At 36.4% G+C, this 27,314-nt stretch overlaps 2 protein-coding genes across 3 annotated transcripts; one reads left to right on the plus strand and one right to left on the minus strand.

Moving 5' to 3' along the window:
• The first annotated feature begins 280 nt into the window (after positions 1 to 280).
• LOC128862301 (putative ammonium transporter 2) lies at positions 281 to 14,584 on the plus strand. 2 transcript variants are annotated; one of them, XM_054100867.1, is made up of 5 exons: positions 281 to 413; positions 7,657 to 7,942; positions 10,728 to 10,873; positions 13,166 to 13,415; positions 13,496 to 14,584. In XM_054100867.1, the coding sequence occupies exons 2-5, from the start codon at positions 7,665 to 7,667 to the stop codon at positions 14,421 to 14,423; spliced, it is 1,602 nt and encodes a 533-aa protein (XP_053956842.1). In that variant the 5' UTR covers positions 281 to 413; positions 7,657 to 7,664; the 3' UTR covers positions 14,424 to 14,584. The 2 variants fall into 2 exon arrangements, with proteins under 2 accessions (XP_053956842.1, XP_053956833.1); XM_054100858.1 differs by lacking the exon at positions 281 to 413 and adding an exon at positions 5,482 to 5,839.
• Positions 14,585 to 19,797: 5,213 nt separating this feature from the next.
• Positions 19,798 to 27,180, minus strand: LOC128862315 (heat shock 70 kDa protein cognate 4). Its single transcript, XM_054100877.1, has 2 exons — positions 27,044 to 27,180; positions 19,798 to 22,115 (listed from the first exon to the last, which is right to left on the minus strand). Exon 2 carries the CDS (start codon positions 22,113 to 22,115, stop codon positions 20,154 to 20,156), a length of 1,962 nt encoding a protein of 653 aa, XP_053956852.1. The 5' UTR covers positions 27,044 to 27,180; the 3' UTR covers positions 19,798 to 20,153.
• Between the last annotated feature and the right edge of the window lie 134 nt (positions 27,181 to 27,314).

The raw sequence follows: 27,314 nt of genomic DNA on the forward strand, positions 1-27,314 counted from the left end.
CTATAATTATTTCAAAAATACGTAAACTCACTCATAACGCCAAAAATTTCTAAGGAAAATTTCTGAACTTCCCGCTTAACTTAAAACTCTGGCACTACTACAGAAAATTTCTGGTTTGATGCAACAATTCAGCGCGTCGAAACTCAGCAATGAATTAATGAACTGGTGTGGTTGTCACTACAGAAAAATTCATTCGCTCAGCTGGAAAGATAACAGTAGACAAATATATTTGGCATATCCGGCGCATTGAGAATTTACTTAAAATTTTACGTTATTTAACTTTTGCTGGTGCAATTTGATACGCCTTCTGAGAGTTGAATTCAGCTAATTTTATGATATAAATACATATCTATAAATTGCTGTAAATTCGTAAACTTAGATTGGAACTAAAGTCTAATCAAATCAAAAAGGGAGTAAGATTATTTCATGAGCTATTGAATTTTAAAAGAAAATACGGTATATGTAATTTATGTTTTGAAAAAATTAAAAATTAAATAGATAGTTAAAAGATCTATAAAATATACAGAATATAAGATTTCAGGAACAAGTTAAGTGCGTCATTCCAGAAAAATCAGTATCGACTATTCTTCTAGAATTTGCAAAAATTTAAATAAAAAATAGCTAACAAGATTTAAACTTATTAAAACACTCATATTTCTTTTTATTTGAGTGACTCTGTTCAGTATAATTTTAGTTAAAAGCTGTTTTTATAATGTGTATTATTGACTAAAATATAAAACTTGCTTTAAATTGAAATAGGGTTTACTGAAAACTTTAACTACGGGCCATAATCGTAAAAGTTAGTTCACGCAATTTTAGGGACAAAAATGTTTTCGTATTTCTCTGCAAATTATATTAAACAAAGTGAAATAAATATACGATATTTAATTTTTCTATAACCGGCCGCCGTACGCGAATGGGTTGGTGGGTGACTAACATTCGCAAGTACACAGATTCGAAACGCCGGGCACGAAAAACAACTGATAGAAACCGTTTTTTTCTAATGGCGATTGCTCCTCGTCAGACAATAGCAAACCTTCGAGTGTATTTCTGCCATGAAAAAGCTGCTCATAAAAAACCATCTGCCGTTCGGAGGCGGCGTAAAACTGTAGGTCCCCCCATTTGTAGAAAATATCAAGACACACACCACAAATAAGAGGAGGAGGTCGACCAAACACCCAAAATGGGTGTAATCGCCAATTAGATATACACATATATATATAAACATGAAGTTATATAAAGTATTAGGTGCGCAACTAAGTTCTCGCTATCCTCACACGGATCCTCATTGAGCAATGCTTCCAATTCCGCGGGTTCAAAGGTTTTTGGGCTTCCTTCATGCGAACGGTCGTCAACATTAAAATCACCATCTTTGAAGCGACGGAACAAATCTCGGCACGTTGTTTCACTTAAATCAGCATCTCCATAAACTTTTTGTAGCTCTCGATCCGCTTCAGCCGCCGTTTTTTTTCGAATGAAAGAGGAAACTCAACACGCAAATGACGATTATTCGGCACAAAATCAGACATTTTCACAAAACCAAAAGTATATGATACCAAAACAAAATCACTCATGTGTCGAAGCAGTTTGTTTACCATATGTCTAAGCTTGGCTTGGTACACACTGCTGACGGCGTCTATTGACAAACAGCGGGAACTTAGTTGCACACCTAATAAATTAGAAATGTTCTTATTTCAGAAATAAATCACATGTTAAATGAGGGTTTTTGAAAAAAAATGTAATGCTACGCTATTAGGCATGAACCATTATGCCAAATTGAGCACTTTAGAAGTGATTAGCTCTTGAAACCCACTGAATACCTTTAATTAAATTTTCATCTCCACTACTGCCATGTTCCAAACAGCAAATATTGTGAAGAATACATCCATTAGAAGTTGAGCGATTTATTTTCCTTGAAATTCAGTAATCGTCTGACTCTTGTTTTGAGTATTTTGATTGCATTTTCGACCATTCTGGTAGAAGAATGTAATACATTTTTTATGTCTCTTCTACTTCGTACTACCAAAACAGAAGTTTTATATCAGAGCTGCCAACACCATAACAATGAATTTGAATCAACAATTGGTTATGGCAACATTTTGTAAAGTAAGAATGAAAACCAAAACGTGTATACAAAAATTGTTATATGGACTAGGCATCTTCACCCTAAATTTGTGATTGCGTTCAATGGTAAATTTGAATGAAATTACCAGTCGAGACGACAAATTGAATGAATTTGACATTTCATGTCCCGAAATACTTAAGGCCATATATTGCCAGCTTCACATTGGCAGCATCTTTCAAAATGTTTATTTTTGCAGACTATGAATTCCCTTCTTTACAAAAAGGAATACATGTTTTAAATGTGATAGATAGCTATTTATACTTCTCCAAAAATGGGAGAATAATTATGGAAACAGGCTACAGTGCTGGATTACTCAAAGAAACAAGCTAAGTTAGTAAATAACTTGATATTCATTCAAGTTAATAAAAATGTCCTTTCCCCATACCACAAAATAACTTGAATATTTTGTCAATAGCCCCTGTTTTAGCCTAAAAGCGCAGATTCGCATGCACGTACATACACATTTACATACATATACTGATGTATGAATTTACTTTCCAAAATTAAATAAAAAAATATTCGAGGTTAAATGAATAAGTGCATAGGTATGTACACATGTATGTGTATGTAAATACTCAACATTATCGACAAAACCATTTTGCATAAGTAATTTTTAAATTAATAAGTAATGATCCTATTTAGCTATTACAACAATAATCAAGACCTTTGAGTTACTTCTAAAATTTACTTGCACGAATTTTTTTGGTCACTTCATATTTGCTATTGCTTTGTTTCTGACTTTGTATTATTTTCTAATAGCAAAAGCTCAATTAAAAGTAAGGAACTCGCTTTTCCAAATTGTTTTATACATAAAATACCCGCAAAAGCTTTTACCTACTTAAATTTCTATATGTATGTACAAACACATTAATTTATTCAAGTGAAATCAAATGTACTAAATTCGCTGCAGGGAAACCAGTAATTTAAAACTGTTCTCCTGCATTCGCAAATCATGACTAGTTTGCTTCCTTCTCTTTCTATACTTTTACAAACGACAGTTTTATTATATTTTACTCTTGAATGATCTAAACAATGCCAGTTGTCTCCCATTAATACTTCCCATTTGAGAAATAATGTAGTTATTTATTTCAACAAATGGAAACAGTACTGTTATTCTTCTAACTTGGTGAAAATGTTCTCCCTAATACGAACGCCTACTTTTCATTCATGCACAACTCCTAACTCTACACACATACATATGTACTTCAATCATAGAATCGCATGAAAACCGTACATGAGACGGCCAATCAATGATTTGCTGAATTCAGTGTAGTGAACACAACAACAAATCAGCGCCACACGCATCTTAAGCGGTCGCTAGCCAGGAGCGATTAAGGGCAGAAGAGTAAGAGGTTTACCTCCAGGTAATTTAATTTAATCGTTCCTTCAAAATAGATAAATATCATATTATCTGTTTTGTGAAGTTTACAGTTAAATGTACATGTGCATATGTATCTACACTAATGCACTTTTATGTATGTGCATGTGTAGCGGTATGTATGGCATGCAAGTACTAAATGGGGTGAATGGAGGTAAAAGGTGCTGAAGGTACGCAGTTAGCCCGTGTATGATGAAGACCTCATTTACTTCTAATTACTTATTATTTCAAGTATTTTTGAAAAATGTGCTGCTCAAACTTATAGGTGTTTAAAATGTAGAGGCAAGTTTTACTACCAATAAAATATGTGACTCGTCAACTCCTAAAAGTATTCGCAGCGGTACTTGTTGTCGTTGTAACACATAAAAATTTCTCATACATTTTTCGTTGATGTTGCTGAAATTCTAGTACTTGGTCGGATATCCGGCAACGTAGAATTGTCTGCCGAAGGAACGACAGTCGTTTTCCGTTGTGAAGAAAACATAAGACAGCCTCTGTGTTGAATATACCAAGTGGAGAAAGACATGGTCCCACTCAGCACTTCTAATAGCCATCAGTCAGCACAAGGAAGAAGATACGAAAATATCAATGCAGGCTGGACTGGTTCAATATGTCTTTCTTCTTCAAAAGCCTCTCATGCAAGTCCGCGACAATCTCCCTCTTGGCCCAGTTTTTGACTTTAGATGAATAAATCTAAACCATTAATGGAGAAATTTCATATTTCAGTCTAATATACGATTATGTACGTATATTATTAAAAATAGTTTAAATATAGCTTTAAAACCGAGAAATTTAAGCAAATTGATTCAAGTGCTTACGTACAAAATAGTCTCCTTTATGAACAACCTAAAAACTCCTTGCTGAAAATAACCCTCTTCCGAAGTTTGGTGATCTGTCACTGTTTGTGTTGGGAAATGTGTTGGCATGCAAACTTGTTGACAACCCAAAATAACTATGGGAGGTATTTTCAGTTAAGTTAAGTGCGCTAATTTAGTTTATTCAATTTTAATACCCGCGCGTACTTGTGTCCATATGTATTATAATTATCTTCACATAACGGTTGTATGTAACACCATAAGGTAATCGACATACTAAAGACATAGACATACGTATACTCTATACTAAAATATTTAGAATCAGCTTCTGTCGATTTAATTAGGTTTGCCCATCCGTCTGACCGTGCGCACGATAACTCGAGCAAAAATTAATAAATGTCAATGAAACTTGGTACACATATTGTATTATTCTTTGGCCGAGGTAGGTTGTGATTGAAAATGGACAAAATTGTTCAATAACCGCGCCTACCTCTCATATAACGACAAGAAAGAGAAAACGTGATACCTCTGTTATAAATAAAGCGGAATTACTCAAATTTAGTACAAATAGTAAAAATAAAATTCCGAAAAATTGGTGGCCAATTTTGACTGAATAATACTTGGTACTTGATTAGATCCGACTTAAGTATTATCGAGAGCGGATAAAAACCACGACAACTTTTCCTTACTTGCTCTATTTTTGTTTTAGTTTTAATTTTATTTGTTATAGCTAACTTTAATTTGTTTTTATTTTTTTAATTTAATTTAATTTAGTATTTTATATATTTTTCCTTTATTTTAGTTGTTTTTATTTCCTTCGTAAAATAAAATTTATTTTCTTCTTTTTTTTCAATTTTATTTTAATTATTTGAAAATTTCACTTTTAGGTTAGTATTTTATTCCATTAATTTCTGAATATAGGTATGCACACTCAAAATGCCGCATATAGCGTAATAACTGTTAACGTTTGAATGGAGCCATATACATACACACAAACAAAATAGGTGCAGGCACGCTAATTTAGTGCAGTTAATTTCAAATCTAATTCAAATGTGAATGAATAATTGTTGTTGTTCCTATAGTTGTATTGATTGTTGTTGCTGTGGGTAAATTGTTTTTTTTTAAGCAAAAGCTTTGCTAGCCATTTTTTGCAAGGAACCACGAACACGATTTGCCAGTAATAGTCAGTAAACAACATATGACACTAACATTCTTTTGAGTCAACGGAAAGATCCAAATACCTAAATTTTTCTTAACATTCACATCGGGTTTGCGAAGTTGATTGGTTTTCTCTTCAAGTATGTAGTATGTATATATGTATGTACTTATACATCTAAGATAAAGTAAAACATTTGTGCGAGATGACTTCGAAAGTGACAAATGTCTCGGCATCACAAGCCACAGCTTTAAAGGGTGTTATGCGCAATAGCAGTTACGTTATACCAGGATTATACGATCTTAGTGTAGAGGACACAAATTGGGTACTGACATCATCATTCATAATTTTCACCATGCAAACGGGTAAGACATGGAGCAGTCGTGAAATTTGAAAAAAAAAATACCATAACATAAAAAAGATGAAATAGCTACTTTAAGGATATAGAAACCTCTAGAAACAAATCTTAAGAGTTTACAACATTAACAACATAGTGCTAATCTTGAATATTTAAATATTGAAAGCACGAGGATGGGTTTAGGCTGAAAAAACAAAGTTGATTTTCCAAGCATTTTCCATTTTCACACCAGCACTGACTCCATCAAAAGGAGTCAGTAATTGGTTTATCGATAATATTTATGGTATATACACATACCGGTGTACTATAATCAGTGACTAAAACTATCTGTACTGTTTCGTTTTTAGTTTAATAAAGATAATCTCGCCCGACCTTTTCAAAAAGCAGGCAGTTATTCTTAATATTACGAAAAATCCGGTGGATACCGTCTCCATAATAATAATAGTGCAATACGACTCCTATAAAACTCATCAACAGCCCATTATACTTAACACCAAGTGGAAAGTTTTTGCTTTGCAGACGATTCGGTTGAATAGTTTTTTTTTTTTTTGACAACTCCAGGCCGCAAAAAATCGTTTCGCGATAAATGAGTTTAAAGTTTGAGGTACAGGAGCGAGCGGACCGCTCTCTACCTAGTTAATGGGCTGTAGAAGCTATAATATTGGGAATTCCAGCATGAAAATTTCACAGTATATTCTAAAAAATACTATACTTTCGAAATATCGAAAAAAAACAAAAAAATATTTTTTGAAATTTCTAGACTACCGGGTCCCCTGAAGACATTTTATGAAGCAGCGGAAAACAACATTAATAAGTTTAGACTGAGTACCAATTTCACATAAAGAGTTCTAAAACTTTATATCTTTTCCGACCGGCAAATTTTCCATGAGAAGATTTTTCATTGTATTAATTGCATCGAAGGTTTGTGTTTTATATGCATGATTATGCATGTATGGCTTGATTCCCATAATTTGCAATGCAATACAAAAACTAATTTTCCTGCTTTGTATTTTCGCTCATTGAAGGACTTTACTGTTTGATTGCCTGCTCTGTCTAAAGAATCACTTGCGCGTAAGAGTGAATATTTATTGAATGTCAAAGCTGGCATTTTTACCGGGGTTAATGTTAGGCGGCCGCCGTAGCCGAATGGATTGGTGCGTGACTACCATTCGGAATTCACAGAGAGAGCGTTGGTTCGAATCTCGGTGAAAACACCAAAATTAAGAAAAACATTTTTCTATTAGCGGTCGCCCCTCGGCAGACAATGGCAAACCTCCGAGTGTATTTCTGCCATGAAAAAGCTCCTCGTAAAAATATCTGCCGTTCGGAGTCGGCTTAAAACTGTAGGTCCCTCCATTTGTGGAACAACATCAAGACGCACACCACAAATAGGAGGAGGAGCTCGGCCAAACACCCAAAAAGGGTGTACGCGCCAATTATATATATATATATTAGTATATAATCAGTCTATCAGCTTCCGAAGATTTGTTGAATTGAATGATGCGCTATGCTACTGTTGTTGTTGTTGTTCTTACTTACATACGGGGAATGCTGCTGGAGTGGCACTTCTTGGCCGGATATAGGTAAATCCGGATCGTTTCGGTAACGTAGAACCGACTGTCGTGTAAACGTGCGCTATGCTATTCGTAGCTGCTTATAGTCTGAAAATATTATACGAGTATGGTATATTGACAATTACCTCGTCAATGTTAGGATTTAGGATTTGATTTAGATTCTTAATCTTACGTGACTTTTTCAGCATATGTATGTATATCTTTGAATTTCACGAAAATCATTTCAAATTTTTTTCTCTCTATCCCACAGGATTTGGCATGCTAGAATCGGGTTGTGTGTCAATCAAGAATGAGGTCAACATAATGATGAAGAACGTCATTGATATTGTGCTAGGTGGCTTCACCTATTGGCTGTTCGGTTATGGAATGAGTTATGGACGTGGACCACTATCCAATCCATTCATAGCAGTCGGAGATTTTCTACTAGACCCGCCCGTGGGTGATCCTTTGATGGGGCAAATTTTTGCTGCTTTTCTATTTCAGTTGTCATTCGCCACAACGGCAACAACGATCGTTAGCGGAGCTATGGCGGAGAGGTTCGTTAATATGGAATTCACTAATCAGAATCTGTACACAAAAAAACTCTTTTCACTTGTTAACTTTTTCGACTAAAATTAGTCGACACTTACGCAACTATTTATTTGAAAATATTTTGTTAATAACTTTTGAACGGTTTAAAAAATTCTCTAATATTACTATTGGGACCAAAATGCGTTGTTTGCCACCCATGTTTTTAACACATTTTGGCACCTGTTCGGTGAATTAGCTAATTAAAGAAAATGTAGGATTATAGAAAATGATGTCGCGTTCTAGCAGAGAAGGTGTTCAACACTCTGAACTTCCGCCTCCTTTGCAGTAGTCAACTACCCGAAGGCTCAGCTTCAGCACTTCTGAGTGGATGCCACTACCGACCCTATTATATAGTCTGGAGCCGTCAGTGAAGACAGTCCTTGAGCCTGAGTCAATGTCCTTAACGTTATATCATTCACATATTTCTTGGACTCTTTTGGAAAAATTAATTTCAAAGCAGAATTGTGGAGCAGTGCAGTCTTGCTCCCGGAAGAGTTCCGAGAATTTTCGAGTACCTGAATCTGATATCTGTCCAGGGTAGGCATGGATACGGTCAGATTACGGGGAGATCTATGGGAAGAAAGCTTAATAGAGTCTCAAGAGCCTTGGTAGAGGTGGAAGGCAGCGTTCCGGAGACAATCATGGAGGATGTCCTTCATACTCTTTCCAGTTTGCTTCCAGTTTACAATGCTGGCCCCCAAACAGCGACCCTGTAAAAAAGTTTTAAGAACCGGTTTTAAGCACCGCCTTTCACCTAATACCCTGATAACGGAATCCGGATACGAACTACCTAGTATACATTCGTTGAAGACAAACCTCCTTGCCTGTAGAGCTGTGCCCACGAACCTGTTCTTAGAATATTCGTGCCGATACGGTGAAATGAAATTCGGGTAGATTTATTGTCGGATGTGGACATCCATAAATCTCTCAACAATTTTGAAAAGAAAGTAGGGTGAGTCTTTTTGGCCTAAAACCCTTCTGAGAAGCGTGTTTGTGGAATGAAGCTAACAGTGACGCTTTGGATTTCCTTCAGTCCATACTCCTCCTATTTCTATAACATGAGAGGATGGGAGCTTTCAAAAAGAGTTTGAACGTAATGTGGAGATGATCAGAGGAGCAGAGCTCTCGGCAAGCATGCCAGTCATTGATACAATCTAAGAGAGTGCAGGAGACTTGCGTGATATGTAGGACTTGCTCTCTGTTAGATTTGACAAAAGTGGACTTATTCCTGTGGTTATATATATATAATTGGCGTTAGGCCGAGCTCCTCCTTCTATTTGTGGCGTGCGTCTTGATGTTATTCCACAAATGATAGTTCCTACAGTTTCAAGCCGACTCCGAAAGGCAGATATTTTTTATGAGGAACTTTTTCATGGCAGAAATACACTCGGAGATTTGCTATTGCCTGCCGAGTGGCGACCGCTATTAGAAAAAAGTTTTTCTTCATTTTGGTGTTTCACGGAGATTCGAACCAACGTTCTCTTTGAATTCCGATTGGTAGTCACGCAACAACATTCCGCTACGACGACCACTCATTCCTGTTGCTTGTAGCAAAATAATAAATTAGTATAATCAAGAAGTGACACATCTCTGCTTGTGTCAGATTTGCTAGAGCCCCAAAGTGAACGGTAGGAGTTGGAGTCACCATGGGGATGTTTCTACTGTTTGCTTATTCTACTACGACTTTGTCATATATAATGACCCTAGCTATATTGGTCTTCTTTCCAGCTCCATGCTTTTGCACACTGTAACTTTGTCACGGCATTGAGAGGTTGGAAAATTAGAAAAAATAGGGAGGTCAATCTTCATCCTCCCTACGATGCCAACCTCAGTTACTGTCCTAACAATGGAAAAATTAACATTAGCAGTTGAGAACGGTTTTATTTTATTATTTGAAGCACTTTGTCCAATCGCATTTCCAGGACGTTTTTAAAATTGTTCGTGATTCAACGCGAACACACCTCTTTTACCGTCGTACTAGTGCCCAAGGATGCCTCAATCTCACGATATGTAGCATGACGATCTTGTTTACTTATTTCGGGCACAGAATCGATTTTTTCTGGTGCAACAACTGAATTTTGACGACTTTTGCGGAATTGATCGGTAAGCGAACTATATTATAGTATACCGCTTTGGTGTTAGATCTATCAATTTAATCTGATCTAACAACATAAAATTTCCAATATTTTCAGAAAGTAGTTAGTATTTGTAATGGTTTCTTAGTGTTCCTGTAAACATCTGCCGCATATAGTATGAAAAATGTGATTTGCCTTTATTTATTTTTTTTTTTTAAATCGTAAGAAATGATAAAGTCCAATAATCGCAGCTACAGCAATATTATTATATCCCACTAAGTTGGACAAATTGGATGTTATCATCTTTTTTGATTTATCATAGTAACAAAGGTTGACGATCCTGCTCGCCGTTTAATGATTTTAGTTCATCGATGAATTCTTGCCTTGTTAATTCACGTCGAAAATTGTGGCAAGTTTAATTCCTTCTTTTTGCCGAGATGATTTTTAAAACCCCTGTAAACAACACATCAACCATTCTAAGTGCGTTTATGGTAAAATATGTCAAACTTTCCCATGGAAACACCAGCAGGGTCTAATGCCAGAAATTTAAATAGCAACCCTCGTACATATGTATATCGTTATATTCATCATATCCATCAGATCCACCATTAAATGACCCCTTGACCTGTTTAAATGGTACGACCCACCTTCATCCTGTTTAACCTCATTTTTCCAGATGCAATTTCAAAGCGTACTGTTTATTTTCGCTACTCAACACGGCTGTCTACTGTATACCCGCCGGATGGGTGTGGGGTGAGCATGGATTCCTTAATAATCTTGGTGCTGTGGACATAGCGGGAAGTGGGCCGGTGCATTTAATTGGTATGTACATATTTATACATATACCTATGTATGTGTAAAACACACTCGTATTCATACAATTAAATTTATATCGCAGGTATCGATTGAAATACTTGTTGTTGGTTTACTGTAGTTATTATTGCCAAATAGCGTATAATATGTAAATACGATTGTGTGTCTGTATGCATGCATTTATCGCCATTAATTACTTCGAACCTGCCTTGATTTAAAAAAAAAGCTCCTAAAAGTATACTATATTAATATGTGCACGTTTTAAGAACTATTGAGTCGGAGGCTCGTCAACGGGACAGTTTAACAAACTTTGAAGAAGTAGATATTGATCCATGGTAAATAAAAGAAGCGCTCCAATATCTTTATTCGGTACACAGCATTTGCCTACCAGGAGGTACGATTGTAAGGCGATTTCTCTATTGAAAAAGGCTGCATACGGACTATCAAATCAGCAGAATTTCCCAAATTTATGTGTAATGTTTTATTATGCTACAATACATAATCTTGGCAAAAAGTATAAAAAATTAGAATTTCGAAAACTGGAATTGTCCGCCATTAAGTTGGTTGATGACCCAAAATAAAATGAAAGCTGACGCCATTGTCATTCTAAAAGTGCCTTGTATACGACAAGACAAGCATAGCAATTCATTGGGCCTCGTAACGCCTCCTACAGTTACCGCTTGTGGAAAAATTTATCTTTTATTGGAGTTTTTTCTGGACTGTTTGGTCTGTTTTTTTTCAGTCGAAAATGCTTTGACGGAAAACAAGGACGCATTGTCAAGTATATATATATATATATATATATAATATATATGTACTTTGTCCAAAGTAGCGCTTGTTGGCAAGACAGATTATCCATTGGATTTCAAGGCTGACATTGTATAGGTGTTAATGCTGGTTCCGAAATAACTGCCAACTATGACGTGGGTGCTGATACGCGCGTGCGCCGACTGTTTGTTTGAAGACGGAACTTCACTTTGTCCTCGTTCACTACCAGCCCCACTCCTGGGCCGAATATAAATCCGGATCGTACCGGTAACGTAAAACCGACTATCGGGGAAACGTTCTAAAAGCAGTCGCCGCCCTCGGATGGCAATGGCAAACTCCAAGAGTTATTCTCTTATGAAAAAGCAGGCATGGATTCCTTCGATTGTATGAAGACATCAAAACGCAAGCCCGAATTTCAGCGATGTATGCGTCAGTCAGTTTTAATCGACGAAGAATGCGGTGCTCCCCCGACAGTCACGTCCTTCAGCAAAAATTTGTGAGAAGTCTTGTGTTCGTTACAACAATAATAACATAAACACAAGAAATCCACTACTCAGCTGTTCATTCCTCTCTCTATTTAAGAGCAATTATATCCAACCTGACGACACACTCAAACATTGAATGATATCTCATTGGCTTGACGAATGACCGCAGAATTCAACTGAAAATACCTCTCGTAGTCATTGGCTGGAGCCAATCGGAGCTGTAATCGTAGTGCCTAAATTATTTTATATACGACTACGACCACTTTAATTGTAATCATCATGATTACCATTACGATCATAATAGTAGTAATCCTAAAAGATTTAAGGCTACCTAATCACGGAGTGCATAGCAATTCATGTAATTGTTATTCAATTAAAGTAATCGTAATCATATATTTAATATTTATCGAATTTTTATTATTTATTTATTTAATATTTATCGTAATCGTAATGTTAAACACTTTCTTCATTATAACTACAGTAATCGCAATCCTAAGTAATCAAAGTTCAAGCGGAGTTCTAATTGCTTAGCTCTGATTATAGCATTGGAATGAGAGTATGTCTGCCTGTGACGTAACAAGTGGCAAACAAGTGGCAAACAAGAAAGATAGTGGTATAGTACGATAAGTTCCTTCGATAATAAAAATAAAAATGAAATGCCTATCATCGTATCAGGTGGTTTTTGCCAGGAGAGTCGAAGATGGTGACCGAGGAGTAAACTAAAACTAAAAGTCTCCTGCTATTAAACAAACAGTCAATTTATTTGGATCGTCCCTCTTCTAGAAAAATTTTAATTTTGAGCATTTTATTCCTTTTATATTTCCCCTAACAAAGTGATGTCCACCAAGGAACGCGGTAAAGCTGTCACAAAAAGTTTGTTGGAAAGAGTCTGGTGCGTAGATTCTGGCGCGTAGTGTAGATGAATCTGAATGATTCATCAAGAAAAATTGGTGCATACATACATATGTAAATTCATTTAAGAAAATATGAATAAAAAAAACTAAATTCATATCAACTCAGCCACTTAGATCTCGTATACTCTTTTCAGGAGGCGCCGCGGCATTTGCCTCTGCTGCTATGCTGGGTCCTCGCTTAGGTCGTTACTCAGACGGCTATGATCCCTTGCCGCTCGGTAATCCCGTGAATGCATGCATGGGCCTCTTCGTGCTCTGGTGGGGATGGTTGGCTTTCAATTCAGGCAGTACCTATGGTGTAAGCGGTGCCAAATGGCAATACGCTGCGCGTGCTGCTGTCATGACTATGATGGGCTCATTCGGTGGGGGCATTACAAGTTGCGCGTAAGTTTGACTTCATATTCTTTGGACCTATTTTATGATGAATTACACTATTTCTAAATGTTTCTTTTATCATCGAACAGCTATTCACTTTGGCGTCATGATGGTCGCATGGACATCATCGATCTGATTAATGGTGTGCTCGGCTCATTGGTCTCCATTACCGCTGGTTGTTTTCTGTATCGCGCTTGGGAAGCGCTTATCATCGGAATGTTAGGTGCATTGCTTTGCGTGGTCGCAATGCCTTTGTTCGATCGGCTAGGTGTCGATGATCCAGTCGGAGCGAGCTCTGTTCATGGTGTTTGTGGAATTTGGGGAGTAATTGCAGTCGGCTTTTTCGCAGACAATCCTGTGCCATTGGAAACAACAAAAGGACGTTCAGGACTATTTAAAGGGGGCGGTTGGTATTTGGTGGGCATACAGAGTTTATCAGCATTATGCCTTGCCTGCTGGGGCATTTGTTCAACATTCCTTCTACTCTATATTGTTAACAAATTTATACCACTGCGCATGGATCCCAATGAAGAATTACTCGGCGCCGATTTAATGGAACATCGTATACGCCATTCACAAATTGGGTTATCGCGCGCCATATCTGCACTGGCACCGATTAAGGTCAATCTTAATGAAATTGCTGGTATTCAGCCAATTGGATTAAATCCCGGACATGAGAAGAGCATTGAACAGTTACGAGCTGCAGAAAATAAATTGTTGCAATGGCAACAATATCTGGAACAAATGGGCCCACATCTACCCAAACATGTACAAGAACAATTTGCCGCTGAGGAGCACAACATACTCAAGACGATTCATAATTCGCCCGATCTTAAAGCTCACACGGTTGGTAATGTCTTTAGTCGCAAACTTAAGTCAGTACATATCAAAAAGGATCCGGATCGTAATGTGCATACAGATATAACGCAGGGATTCTATAAGCCGAATAATAACGAATTACCGGTGATTTCAACGAAGCAAATCGACAAGGACACCAACTTCGCATGGGTCGATTGAGATGTTAAAAAAATGAGAAGTTTTGTGATTACCGATTTTTAAATGGAAGAGCATAGAACGTCTAAAAATTCAGTTTTGTTTTTGTTGCTGGCTATTTAAAGCAAAGTTTTAATAAAGTTAATCAAAACACGTTAAGCAAAAGTTACATGATAAATAATGGTAAACACGAAGTAAATCTTTTAAATGAGTTGTTGGTAATCTGTAAACTGTAGCCCGCAGAACTTATTCAGGTAACTAATTTTTTTTCACGAAACACGAAATAGTCATAGCTGCGCATGTCACAGAGAATGTGAAGATCCCGATACCCCAATCGCAGACGATGGAATTGTCGTTCCGCTACCCGACCATGACGAGGTGAGAATAGCGATAACACGGCTAAAGAACAACAAATCCGCGTTCCCGACGGACTGCCGGCTGAGCCATTCAAACATGGCGGCGAGGAGCTTGTAAGGTACATGCATCAACTTCTATGCAAAATATGGTCGGATGAAAGCATACCTGCCGATTGGAACTTAAGTGTGCTCTGCCCAGTCCATAAGAAGGGCTATGCAAGCTGAACTTGCTCAATACGAGTAGCGCCGTCGGAATTAGGAGGACCTCACCGAGCCATTTGATACGAAACGAAGTTTCGAGGGACTTCTTTAACCTGATGTTGGAGAGGATCGCACGAGCCGCAGAACTTAATCACTCAGGCACAATTTTTTATAAGAGCGTACAATTGTTGGCGTATGCCGATGATATTCACATCATCGGCCTTAAAAACCGCGCTGTTAGTTCTGCCTTCTCCAAACTGGATAAAGAGGCAAAGCAAATGGGTCTGGTGGTGAACGAGGACAAAACGAAGTACCTACTGTCTTCAAACAAACAGTCCGCGCATCGGCACTCACGTTACTGCTGACAGTTATAATTTCGAGGTTATAAAAAACCTCGTTTATTTAGGAACCAGCATTAACACCTATAACAATGTCAGCCAAGAAATCCAACTTAGAATCACTCTTGCCAGTAAGTACTACTTTAGACTAAGTGGGCAAATGAGTAGTAAAGTCCTCCCTCGACGAACAAATCTAACACAACTCTACAAGGTTCTCATCATGCCCGTCTTAACGTATGGCGCAAAAGCTTGGACGATGACAACATCCGATGAAGCGACGCTTGGAGTGTTAGCTCGAGAAAGAAACTAACGAGTGCAATTCGTAAATTTTAATACGTGTTTGTTTTTACTTTGCGATGAGTTGTCTTTCTCACTTATTGTACAAATTCTTATAAGTAAAAATTTATCCAGTAAAAATTTGCAACTTTCCCTCAAAATGAAATATCATTTCGCTCTCTCATGTTCCCCTACTTTGCAAGTTTTTTAGGTACATGAACACCAAAACGTGATAATTTGTAACAATTGTTACAAACTATTTGCTTCATGAACAGACCTATAGTTTTTGTTGTTAACAGTAATACCAGTACCAGTCAAAATGACTGGCGCAAGTTTCTACGTGATGAAAGTGCATTGGAGTAGTTCAACAGCTGATAGTACTGCAACAATTTTTCGGTGCAAATTCTATATATATATAAAAAATAAGCCGAAAAAAAGTGTGCGTTTGTCCGGGGTAATCTCAGCAACGCGTGTAAGGAACACAATGAAAGTTTCACACATTGTTGGTGTTGTTTTGGCAAAGGTTTCTGTGAAGTTTGGTTGAAATCCGATAACGCGTGTGTGTGCGGTGCATCGGTTAAGTGAGTGTGTTTTTGCTATTTGCCGCACGTATTTTTTGTACCGCACATAGCATTCATTGGAATTGAATACATTTTGGTCCTGTGTGTCTGGGCCGATTATTATGAAATTTGGTATATATATATATTGTTTTCCACGGAGAAGGTTAGTATAATATGCTTATTGATTCCACTCGCCACCAGGTGGCGCTGCCGAAGGCCAAAACGAGGACTCGGGTAACCCTAGGATGTGTCTTTACATTGTGGGTATCAAATCAAAGCTACTGATGAGTGCTTTAATACAGAGTATTTTTTAGATCTCTGAGTGACCAGGGTCTCGAGATATAGCCGAAAAGGTGGACCAAGGTACCCTTGGATGTGTTTGTACAATATGGGTATCAGATGGAAGCTGTTGATGAAAGCTTTTAAGTAAAGTAATTTTTACTGCCCGTTTCCGGGATAAAGGAGATGGAGCTGGAGATGGAAAAGGAAAAGCTACAGGAAGAGGAAGAGAAAGACCACTTCTTATTAAAAATTAAAAAAAAAATTCTAAAAAAATTCAAAAAAAAAATTTTAAATGTTTTATTATATAAACGTTAATCTGAAGTCAGTTAAAGTGAAAAATTCATTGTATCATTGCCGGCGTGATTGGTGATCGTTTCCTTAATTTTTTGCAGAAAGGTTATGCTAATATGAGATATTACCTATATCATTCATATATTTACGTATTACCTGTATACTCACAAATATACGGTTGAAGCAAATATATGTCAGTTTTTTTACTTCGCCTGGAAAAGTTTATATAAATTTAAGAAGAGTAAATAGAACTTATTTTATATCAGACTTCACGCAAAAAAGTCATTTGCACCTGAACACATAGCTGGGTTAAAGCGGGGGGGAATAGAATAGTTCTCTTCTCCTTCTCCGCTTTTTCGCACACGTAATTGTATGGGATGAGTGCACGATGGCACATAAAAAGTCACTGGAAGCGCTTGATAGGACATTACGAAATTTACGTAGTAAAAATGAAATGTTTGGTTGTGCCTTAGTGCTGCTGGCAGGTGGTTTTAGAAAAGGGTATATTCAGAAACGCATTATAAATGCGCAGTAATTGCAGCGCTGGCAACACTGCCAATGTGACAAGTGATGCAATTGATAGATTTGTTAACGATTTGCAAAAAGATTTGTTGCATTTATGAACGCGTTTTACACTAAAATGGAAGTATTATTGAGTTTAGTTGTTGACGATATATTTGAAGTAAAAAGTGATAGTTTTTTGCTAAATTTAAGAAAAAAAGACGTGTAAAGCTAAAAAAGAAGATCACATATAGTAAGATGTTCATTAAAACGAAAAATTCCCAAAAATAATTTTTTTTTTCCTAGTCGCTAATGCTTTTCAATTTATTGTGATTGTAATTCATTGCTTTTCCAATTTTCAAAAAAAAAAAATCTTTTTTTGAAACAATTAGAAAATTTTCGCTGCCCGATTTGCTGCCCGTCTATTTTCAAATCTTTATTCACTTTTTTTATTTCTTCCGCCACCTTATTCCACAAAACACTCTTTTTCCTCCTCCCTGAAGCAAATTCACTTTCCATGCTCAGTCGGACTCTGAGAAGCAACTTTACTTCCGATGTACTTAGATAATCGCTAAAATCAAGAAAAATTTAATAAAATATTGTTTTAATAACGTATATTTAATATATCTTTGCATTAAAAGCTAAAAAAATTAGTTTTATACTCACTTTTCATCAGACATCATATTAGCGTAATCAGCGGCAGTATTAAAATTTTTCCTGCAAATAATGCGTGACGTTTGATACAAAAATGGCGTTTTGGAACACGATGCATTTGCAGTACTGCCATATTTGCATTTCTGAACGCATTGCCAACACTGCAAAAGTACGTTGCGCATTATAATGCGTTTCTGAATATACCCAAACACTGCCTTTTATTCCGCGAGCAACTGTAGCAGATGAATTGTCTGCATGTTTGAAATCATCATATTTATGGAGACATGTTCAAACACTCAAGCTGACTACAAATGTACGTATTCTAATGCAAAATGATCCATCAGCTGGTGAATTTTCACAGCAATTATTGGATATTGGAAATGGCAAAGTTCCTGTCGATAATTTAACTGGCTTAATAACTTTACAACCAAACTTTTGTCAAATAAGTCAAACGAAAGAACAGTTAATTCAAAGTATTTTCCAAAATTTGCTTCAAAATTACAAAAATCATGATTGGCTTAGTGAACGAGCCATCATGGCTGGCAAAAATAAAGATGTGAATGAAATGAATGCGGCTATTTTGGCTAACATACCAAGTCCAGAACAAACATATCGATCCGTTGACTCTGTTACAAATCAAGATGATATTGTAAATTATCCCACTGAATTTTTGAATTCCCTTGATTTACCTGGATTACCGCCACACATGCTAAACTTGAAAATAGAAGCACCGATTATTATGTTGAGAAACATAAATCAACCACGACTATGTAATGGCACTCGATTAACAGTTAAGAGATTGATGAATAACGTCATTGAAGCAACAATTTTGAATGGAAAATACTCTGGTGAAGACGTTTTAATACCGCGAATACCAATGATACCATCGGATATGCCGTTTGAGTTCAAACGTCTTCAATTTCCTGTTCGCCTTGCATTCGCGATTACTATTAATAAGTCACAAGGCCAAACCTTATCAGTTTGTGGTATTGATTTAGAATAGCCATGTTTTTCTCATGGCCAACTTTATGTTTCATGCTCAAGAGTTGGTAAGCCATCGGTATTGTTCATTTATTCAACAACGCATGGAAAAACGAAGAATATTGTATACCAAAGAGCATTACAATAAAAAAAGTAATAAAGTAAATCACATCAAACGTTTTTTAATTGATACTACTATTCAAAACCAATCGCGAGAATTTTTATAAAAAACACACAGTATTTTTCGGCTTAATTTAATTAATTAATCTAGATTTTTTTAAAGACGACCAGCGGAACGGGTGGGTTTTCGCTAGTTATTTATATTTAGTTGTCACCAGGCTCTGAAAATGGCAAAATGAATGAAACTTTCTGCGTATTCGGAAAATCCAATTTGCATACCTGTGGTAATGTCCATAAATCTATTTATGCATTATTACAATATTATTTAACTTATTTTGTCACAATAAAACTAGAACCTCGCTAAGCACTTATTTTAAGGACTAGTGTTTTTTCAGAAATAGACTAGTTTGGGATGAAAAAGGTATACTATACTCAAGTTTATCAAAAATAAAGTAGCGGTTTTCGGAAGGCTGGAACTTCATTAGGCATAGTGAAATGTATCACACTTCATTGTGTTTTGAAAACGATCTCTGATTACTGGCTTTCCTCTCACTTTCGTTTATCTTTCTTCGTGTTTATTTTCTGTACTAATGTCAAAGCCCGTAGGAAGGAACAATCTTTTATATTACATTATTCTTGCGAAGAACCGTCAAAAACAGAAAATAGGCAATTAAGAGCACTCGCGGAAGACTTCATCAGATGACCCAAAATAGCAAATTTTACAAAATGGTTTGCAATTAATATTTTATACAGCTAAATTAGGAATTTTAATAATTTACCCCAATTCCCCATTCACCTTTACACGCAAATACAAAACGTAAATTAAAAGCAACATAAATTGATTTTGAAACAATCGCTTTATTTAGAACTTTTGCTTGAATATTTTCGCGTGCACACATAGGCGTGTGCTGGTAATTCTATTTCAGTTACTTTTGAAATGTGTCCATATAGCAGATCTTGTTTTTGCATAAATTGTATTATTTATTACATTTCTAAATGGTTACATAAGCGCAATTTCTATATGTTTGTATAGTATATGGTTTTTGGTAACTTGTTTCTTGTTTATTCAGGCAAAAAAGTGCATACAATTGGAAATGTTTTTTATTGTTGTTTTGTTGTAACTATTCAGGAGACTCGAAGTGGTAGGTAAAGATCGGTTTTTTTTGTTTATACTGCTTAATCGCAACGAATTGCTTAGTCGACCTCCTCGATGGTGGGACCTGCACCGGCACCAGCTGCACCAGCACCAGGAGCACCACCTGCTCCTGGGAAGCCACCAGGCATACCGCCGGGCATACCACCTGGAGCACCACCGGCTCCTTGGTACAACTTGGTAATAATTGGATTGCACACGGATTCCAATTCTTTTTGACGGTGCTCGTATTCTTCTTTCTCAGCCAGTTGGTTAGCATCCAACCATTTGATAGTTTCGTTGCACTTGTCCAAAATGGTGGTGCGGTCTGATTCGGACAACTTAGTCTTCATGTTCTCCTCATCCAAAGTAGCCTTCATGTTAAAGCAGTATGACTCCAACGAGTTCTTGGCGGCGATTGTCTCCTTTTGCTTCTCATCCTCAGTGCGGTATTTCTCGGCCTCGTTGACCATACGCTCAATATCCTCCTTTGACAGACGGCCCTTATCGTTAGTGATGGTAATCTTGTTTTCCTTATTGGTGGAACGTTCCAGAGCGGTTACGTTCAAGATACCGTTGGCATCAATATCAAAGGTGACTTCAATTTGTGGCACACCACGTGGTGCTGGTGGAATACCAGACAGTTCGAATTTGCCCAGCAAATTGTTGTCCTTCGTCATAGCACGTTCACCTTCATATACCTGAATCAACACACCGGGCTGATTGTCCGAGTAGGTAGTAAACGTCTGAGTCTGCTTGGTTGGAATGGTGGTGTTCCTCTTGATCAATACACTCATCACACCACCAGCGGTTTCAATACCCAGGGAGAGGGGAGTAACGTCGAGCAGCAACAAATCTTGTACTTCTTGCGATTTGTCACCGTGCAAGATGGCAGCTTGCACAGCTGCACCATAGGCTACGGCCTCATCGGGATTGATCGACTTGTTCAGCTCCTTGCCGTTGAACAAATCTTGCAACAATCGCTGCACCTTGGGGATACGGGTTGAACCACCGACCAGCACAATATCGTGAATGGCCGACTTATCCAATTTAGCGTCACGCAAAGCCTTTTCCACAGGATCCATGGTACTGCGGAACAAGTCAGCGTTCAATTCCTCGAAACGAGCACGAGTAATCGAGGTATAGAAATCGACACCTTCGAACAACGAGTCGATTTCAATGCTAGCTTGAGTGGATGAAGACAAAGTACGCTTCGCGCGCTCACAAGCTGTGCGCAGACGACGCAGAGCACGCTTGTTGGAAGTCAGATCCTTCTTGTGCTTGCGCTTGAACTCCTGAACGAAGTGAGTGACGAGACGATTGTCGAAATCTTCACCACCCAAGTGTGTGTCACCAGCAGTCGACTTAACCTCGAAGATACCATCATCGATGGACAGAATAGACACATCAAAAGTACCACCACCCAAATCGAAGATCAACACATTGCGTTCACCAGCAGCCTTTTTGTCCAAACCGTAAGCAATAGCAGCGGCAGTTGGCTCATTAATAATACGCAATACATTCAAACCAGCAATGGTACCAGCATCCTTGGTAGCTTGACGTTGAGAATCGTTGAAGTAGGCGGGCACAGTGATGACAGCGTTGGTAACTGTCTTGCCCAAATAAGCCTCAGCGGTCTCCTTCATTTTGGTCAACACCATCGATGAAATTTCTTCAGGGAAGAAAGTCTTCTTCTCATCCTTGTAGGTGACGCTAATCTTTGGTTTGCCATCAACATTAACCACTTCGAAGGGCCAGTGCTTCATATCAGATTGAACATTGGCATCGTCGAATTTGCGGCCAATCAAACGTTTGGCATCGAAAATCGTGTTAGTGGGGTTCATGGCAACCTGATTCTTGGCAGCATCGCCGATCAGACGCTCTGTTTCGGTGAAGGCAACATATGATGGGGTAGTGCGATTACCCTGGTCATTGGCAATAATTTCAACTTTGCCATGCTGGAATACACCCACGCAAGAGTAGGTAGTACCCAAATCAATACCAACAGCAGGAGCTTTAGACATCTGAAATTTAAAATGGAAAATAGTGATTATTGTAAAAGTCTAATGTTACTATTTCTGCAAATTTTGTTTGTAAAACGGAATTAGGGAAAGGCGTTAAAGACGTGGAGCAATTTGCTGATCGTTTGAAAATTTAAGGAAAGCAAACATGTGAACAAAATTATAAAATGGAACAAATAGAAAAGGGCGTACAAAAAAATATAAACTGTAAATTTCTTATCAGTTTCACAAAAAAAAAAAAAAACGAAACATGTTTGCTTTGGTGTTTTTTCTTTAATTTTAATTGCTCATCCTATCAAGGTTGAAAACACGCCCAAATGCACTCATATATACATTTTATCAAGGCGTGGAATTTAGATATTGACCTGGCGTAGTCAAGTTTAGTTACTGACGTCTGTTATGAGGGCATTCTCAGCATATTTGACATACAAAAAGTGCATTTTGCAGATTTTATCTTTTATAGCTTTTAGCTTTTTTATAAGGAAAGGTGAAATCACTGTCACTTTACAGGTACCATATTAACTACCTAACCCTAACAATGAAGCCCCATTCCCCAAATATATATTTTAAATGTCAGTAAAAAATTAAGAGAACCTAAAAACCTATATTACATTAATGTTTTGTTACATGTCATGTAAATTTGTTTATTTAGTTCGAAACAAAATGACTCGAGAACTTTAAAATGTTGATTGTTCACGCCAAAAATGTTCAATCTTGCAAGGCTATGCCCAATGTTTACATCTTTAGTAAAGTCAAAAATCGGAATGAGTTGGATTTAACGGAATCAATGTTTGTTATTTAAACATCTATGGATTATTGCCTTAATCGCCAGGGCATTGTAGAAATCGTAATAATTGTATTAATTATTAGTAATTTCCTGAACACTTAATATCTTCCTCGATACAATTCCTTTGTTTGATTGTATAAAAGATCTTATTTGGCATATACAATCAATAATTTTGAGACTAAAATGGTAAAACATGAAGTCGTTTGGCAACACGTCATCTGTTTGTAAGAACGTATTAATCAACGTTTGGCAAATAAACGAAGTGCGCATGAGTATTGCGAGTACAACGATGCCAACAATTTCGAAAGACTCGTAAAGTTGAAACATCGTGATGGCAAACTGTAATGAAAACGAATTCACAACATATGTACATGCGAAAAATAAAGCAGAGTACAACAAATCTTATCGATCAATGAATATTTGGCAAGATAAAGGCAATCAACTATGAAAGAATTACTAAACAAGTAATATGTGCTTAATACAAATACAATTCATAACAACGCAATAATCATTCACACGAATTCAGCGAAATTGATCGGGAACCCTAGCTAGCTAAAGTACTCGTATAAGAGAATACTGAGCGTTATTTAAAAAGTACTTTTATTACTCAATATTAAGTAATTTTACAGAACAAGTTACGCTGAATTACCATAAATGGCGGGTACAAATCTATTGTTTCGCTCTGAAAAGGCTGAAAGCAGAAATACATACGCACGTACGGTATTTGAAGACAACTTGAGAGTAAAACTAATTAGCTTTAATTTTGGACATAATTTAATGAAACTTCACGAAGTAGCTTATTTATATCGATAAAAATATTCAATAAAATTTCCATTAGCTGCAATAAGCTGCTCGATTCGGTTACGGGGTTAAACTTCACTTTCTCTGTACACTTGACAATATAAAGGGTGGTTAAGTTTCAAGGGCCGGAATTGATTTTGAATAAAATACAATTTTTTTTAGGAAATTATGGTCATTTCTCTTTATTAAGATAATATTGGTATGCCTCAATTACGTATGGAACAAAATATCGGCCAAATGGCCGCCGCGGCCTCGGCGGCACGCCTTCATCCGATGGTCCAAATTTTCGATGACCCTGAGGTATAATTGAGGTTCTATGCCGTTAATGTGCCGAATTATCTCATCCTTTGGCTCTTGAATTGTTGCTGGCTTATCGACGTACACCTTTTCTTTCAAATAACCCTAAAGAAAGAAGTCAAACGGTGTCGTTGACGTTTAGGAGTGGTTCACATTCAACATCGGCCATACCAATATTATCATAATAAAAAGAAACAATAATTTCCTAAAAAAAAAATTGTATTTTATTCAAAATCAACACGGATCCTTGAAACTCTCCACCCTCTATTAAAATAGAGCAATATTTTATGTATTTACATATTTATACATTTTCTTTACTTTATTATTATATAGTATTTGTATATTTAATTTATTGTTATTTTCCATATATTAAATTTGTATATCAATTTAGAATAATTCCATTTGAATATTTTTGATTTTTTAGCTTATTTATGTATTTTATGCTGATTGTGCTTATTTTTATTATATGTAGGTGTATACGGGTGATATACATATATTAACGTCAGGGGTGGTGTGGAAACTGCAAAATTCCCAATTTTTCGTTCAAAAGTATCCAATTCACGTTTCTACTGGTGTGGCAATACTGACGAATGATATAAAAAATGCACATTTTTCAGTGCTCTCACGAGAAAGTTTCGCATCTAGTCATCTATGTCTTCAACCAAACTATCGCGAACAGCAGCAATATTTTCTGCAGTACGAGCTGTACGAGCATGCACTGCTGTTTTCACATCTCCTACAGACCCGGTTTGCTCAAACTCTTGCACAATTTTTCCGATTGTACGCACATTTGGACGATTATCTTGACCGAAAAAATCACGAAGTGCGTGATATGCATTTTGATTTGAACACCCGTTTTCATAATAAGCCTGAATAACTTTAACGCGTTGCTCGATTGTGTATCTTTCCATGATTCAAATTGAGTTAGTCTGAAATTCAAAAATGTCAAATGAAATGCAGAAAAAACTTGAAGTTTAGGTGTGGTTCACATTCAACATCGGCCCTTGAAATTCAACCACCCTTTATTTTAATTGTACGAATATTCACCAAAAATATTAGGAAATACTCATAACTTAATAAGGCTAAAAAATGTTTGAATGCCGAAAAAAATTACTGCATAATGCCCGATATAACGTATTTCAACTATTGATAATTTTTATTGCCAACATTAAATTTATAAAGTTTTTATTTTAACCGTGAGCTTCGCAACTACGCTCTAACTTTATTAAACGTAAATTGCCTATCACTTCCTTCATCAACATGAAGAAGGATGAGTATCAGAAATTCCTGGTGGACCACAGAGTTCTAGCATGGTCTAAAAGCGATGAGTAGGATTAGACAGCTATCCTAAGCCTGCAATTCTTCAGAAAAAAAAACAATAGGCACCCAAAATTGTAGCGACTGAACACAATTTTTAAGGGAAATCCTAGTATATTGGTCGACGAAGGGATTGTGATTGAAGTAGACAATTATTTTTGCTTTTTTAATTTTTATGTTACAGTAGCATCAGTAAGTATATATTGAGGATCCAAATGTACATATATAAATATACTTGAATATATACATACACATATATTTACTTGACAGACAAATTTATATATATGTACGAGGTGTGTAAGGCGAAAGTTTCAAATTTCGCGGGCTACGTACATTCGACTTCCGATTATTATAATTTTTATGTTGGTATACGCGTTTCGAAGATACGTTCACGGTTCGTCTTATTTTTTGAACCCACCATATATGTATATACATATGTATATATAATTAAGAAATTGACCCTGAATTAGGTAAACTCTAATATAAAAAAAAAAAAAAAAAAAAACAATTCAATAGGGTGGTAAGACCAAGTTAATTTTTCGTTCATCTCTAACACTTTTACATTTTCAATAACAATATATTTAAGTTGTTGCCAATACTTACGAAATTCATTTGGTAAGTACAGTTAAAATTTAATGCCAGATGTAAAGAGAAGGTGAAGAAGTTTGATACCTAAGTGTATGAAATGATTGAAAAGATCAACACCATGGAAGTATTTTTGTTATTTACTTTTTAAGAGTAAAAAAATGTATTTCGCTACTTTAGATTATTAATACGCGTCGATTGGTACTTCCCTTGACGAATTGTGATAAAACTTTTCCATGTACCCCATAAAGTGGATAATTACCGGTAAAATCATTATACCTGCGACGTACCATATTATACATATTTTACATCTTACAACTAAGCAACAAAGCCTTGCAAAAAAAAAAAAAAATCCACGAGGCAAACAAGTATGATGCGTTCTTTAACATACTGTAATGGCTGCTTTGCTTGTATGGCATCACGAAAATTCACCTCGGAGAACAACGATGAGTCACAGAAAAAACGAAAAAAAAAAAAAAAAACTTCTCAACAAAAGCAAATACGGTATGAATAATCATAGCCTAATCTAACACAACGTTACCCTACAAACCTGACAAAACGGAAATTTCCAGTGCTAAAGAGGCATAACATGCCGTCGATGCATACAAAAAGAAAAAAAAAAAAAAAACAAACGTGTCGAATAAAATAGTACAACTTTCATAGTAAAGGAAACCATAAAATTTGTAAACCACATGAAAATAAAAGGATTAAGGTTAGAGATTGCGTTCAACCAAATGTTATGGTCTGCGGGTAGTAAAATCAATATTTGAGGACTCTTGCCTGTACTTAAAAAAAATTTTAAGTTTAATTATACACCGACACTGCCCATGCCCTGCTAATAATTCTGCTCCAAAGTTCACGCTCAATGTCATTGCAAAAACTTGCGGTAAGTCCGATGAACCTCAAATTTTCGGTTTTCAGTCTTTTCTTTCTCTCCAAGAGGACAAACACTCAACAATTCCGCAAGTCATGTGAATAGTTTATGGTATATTTTAATTGCACATTTACCTAAAGCAGCTACTAAGTAACCACGTGTATAAATTGTATTACACGCGTTTAACAGAAAAAAGAAATTTCACAAATTCAGCAAATTTCCAACGTCCAACATATGTATTTCAGATTTTATAATGTAGTTATTACTTACCTTTAATGTACTGTTTTATTTAAAATGCACTTAAATTAAATAATCGCAACTTGCTACTTCACTTTCTTTAACTATATATCTCGCGTTCTAAGCGACTGATCTAACACACACTTTTTCAAGGAATGGTGGCAGCGCGCTTCCTCCAACAGTTTTTATAAATTATCCATGACAAATATTCTAGCATGTTCTGCGGAGTGTTGCATTTTAACTGGAAAAGGGAAAAAAATGTACAAAGATTTACAAGAATTTGCTTAGTTCTTAATTTGCGTCC

This window comes from Anastrepha ludens, chromosome 2 (assembly GCF_028408465.1).
Source record: "Anastrepha ludens isolate Willacy chromosome 2, idAnaLude1.1, whole genome shotgun sequence".
Lineage (NCBI taxonomy): Eukaryota > Metazoa > Arthropoda > Insecta > Diptera > Tephritidae > Anastrepha > Anastrepha ludens.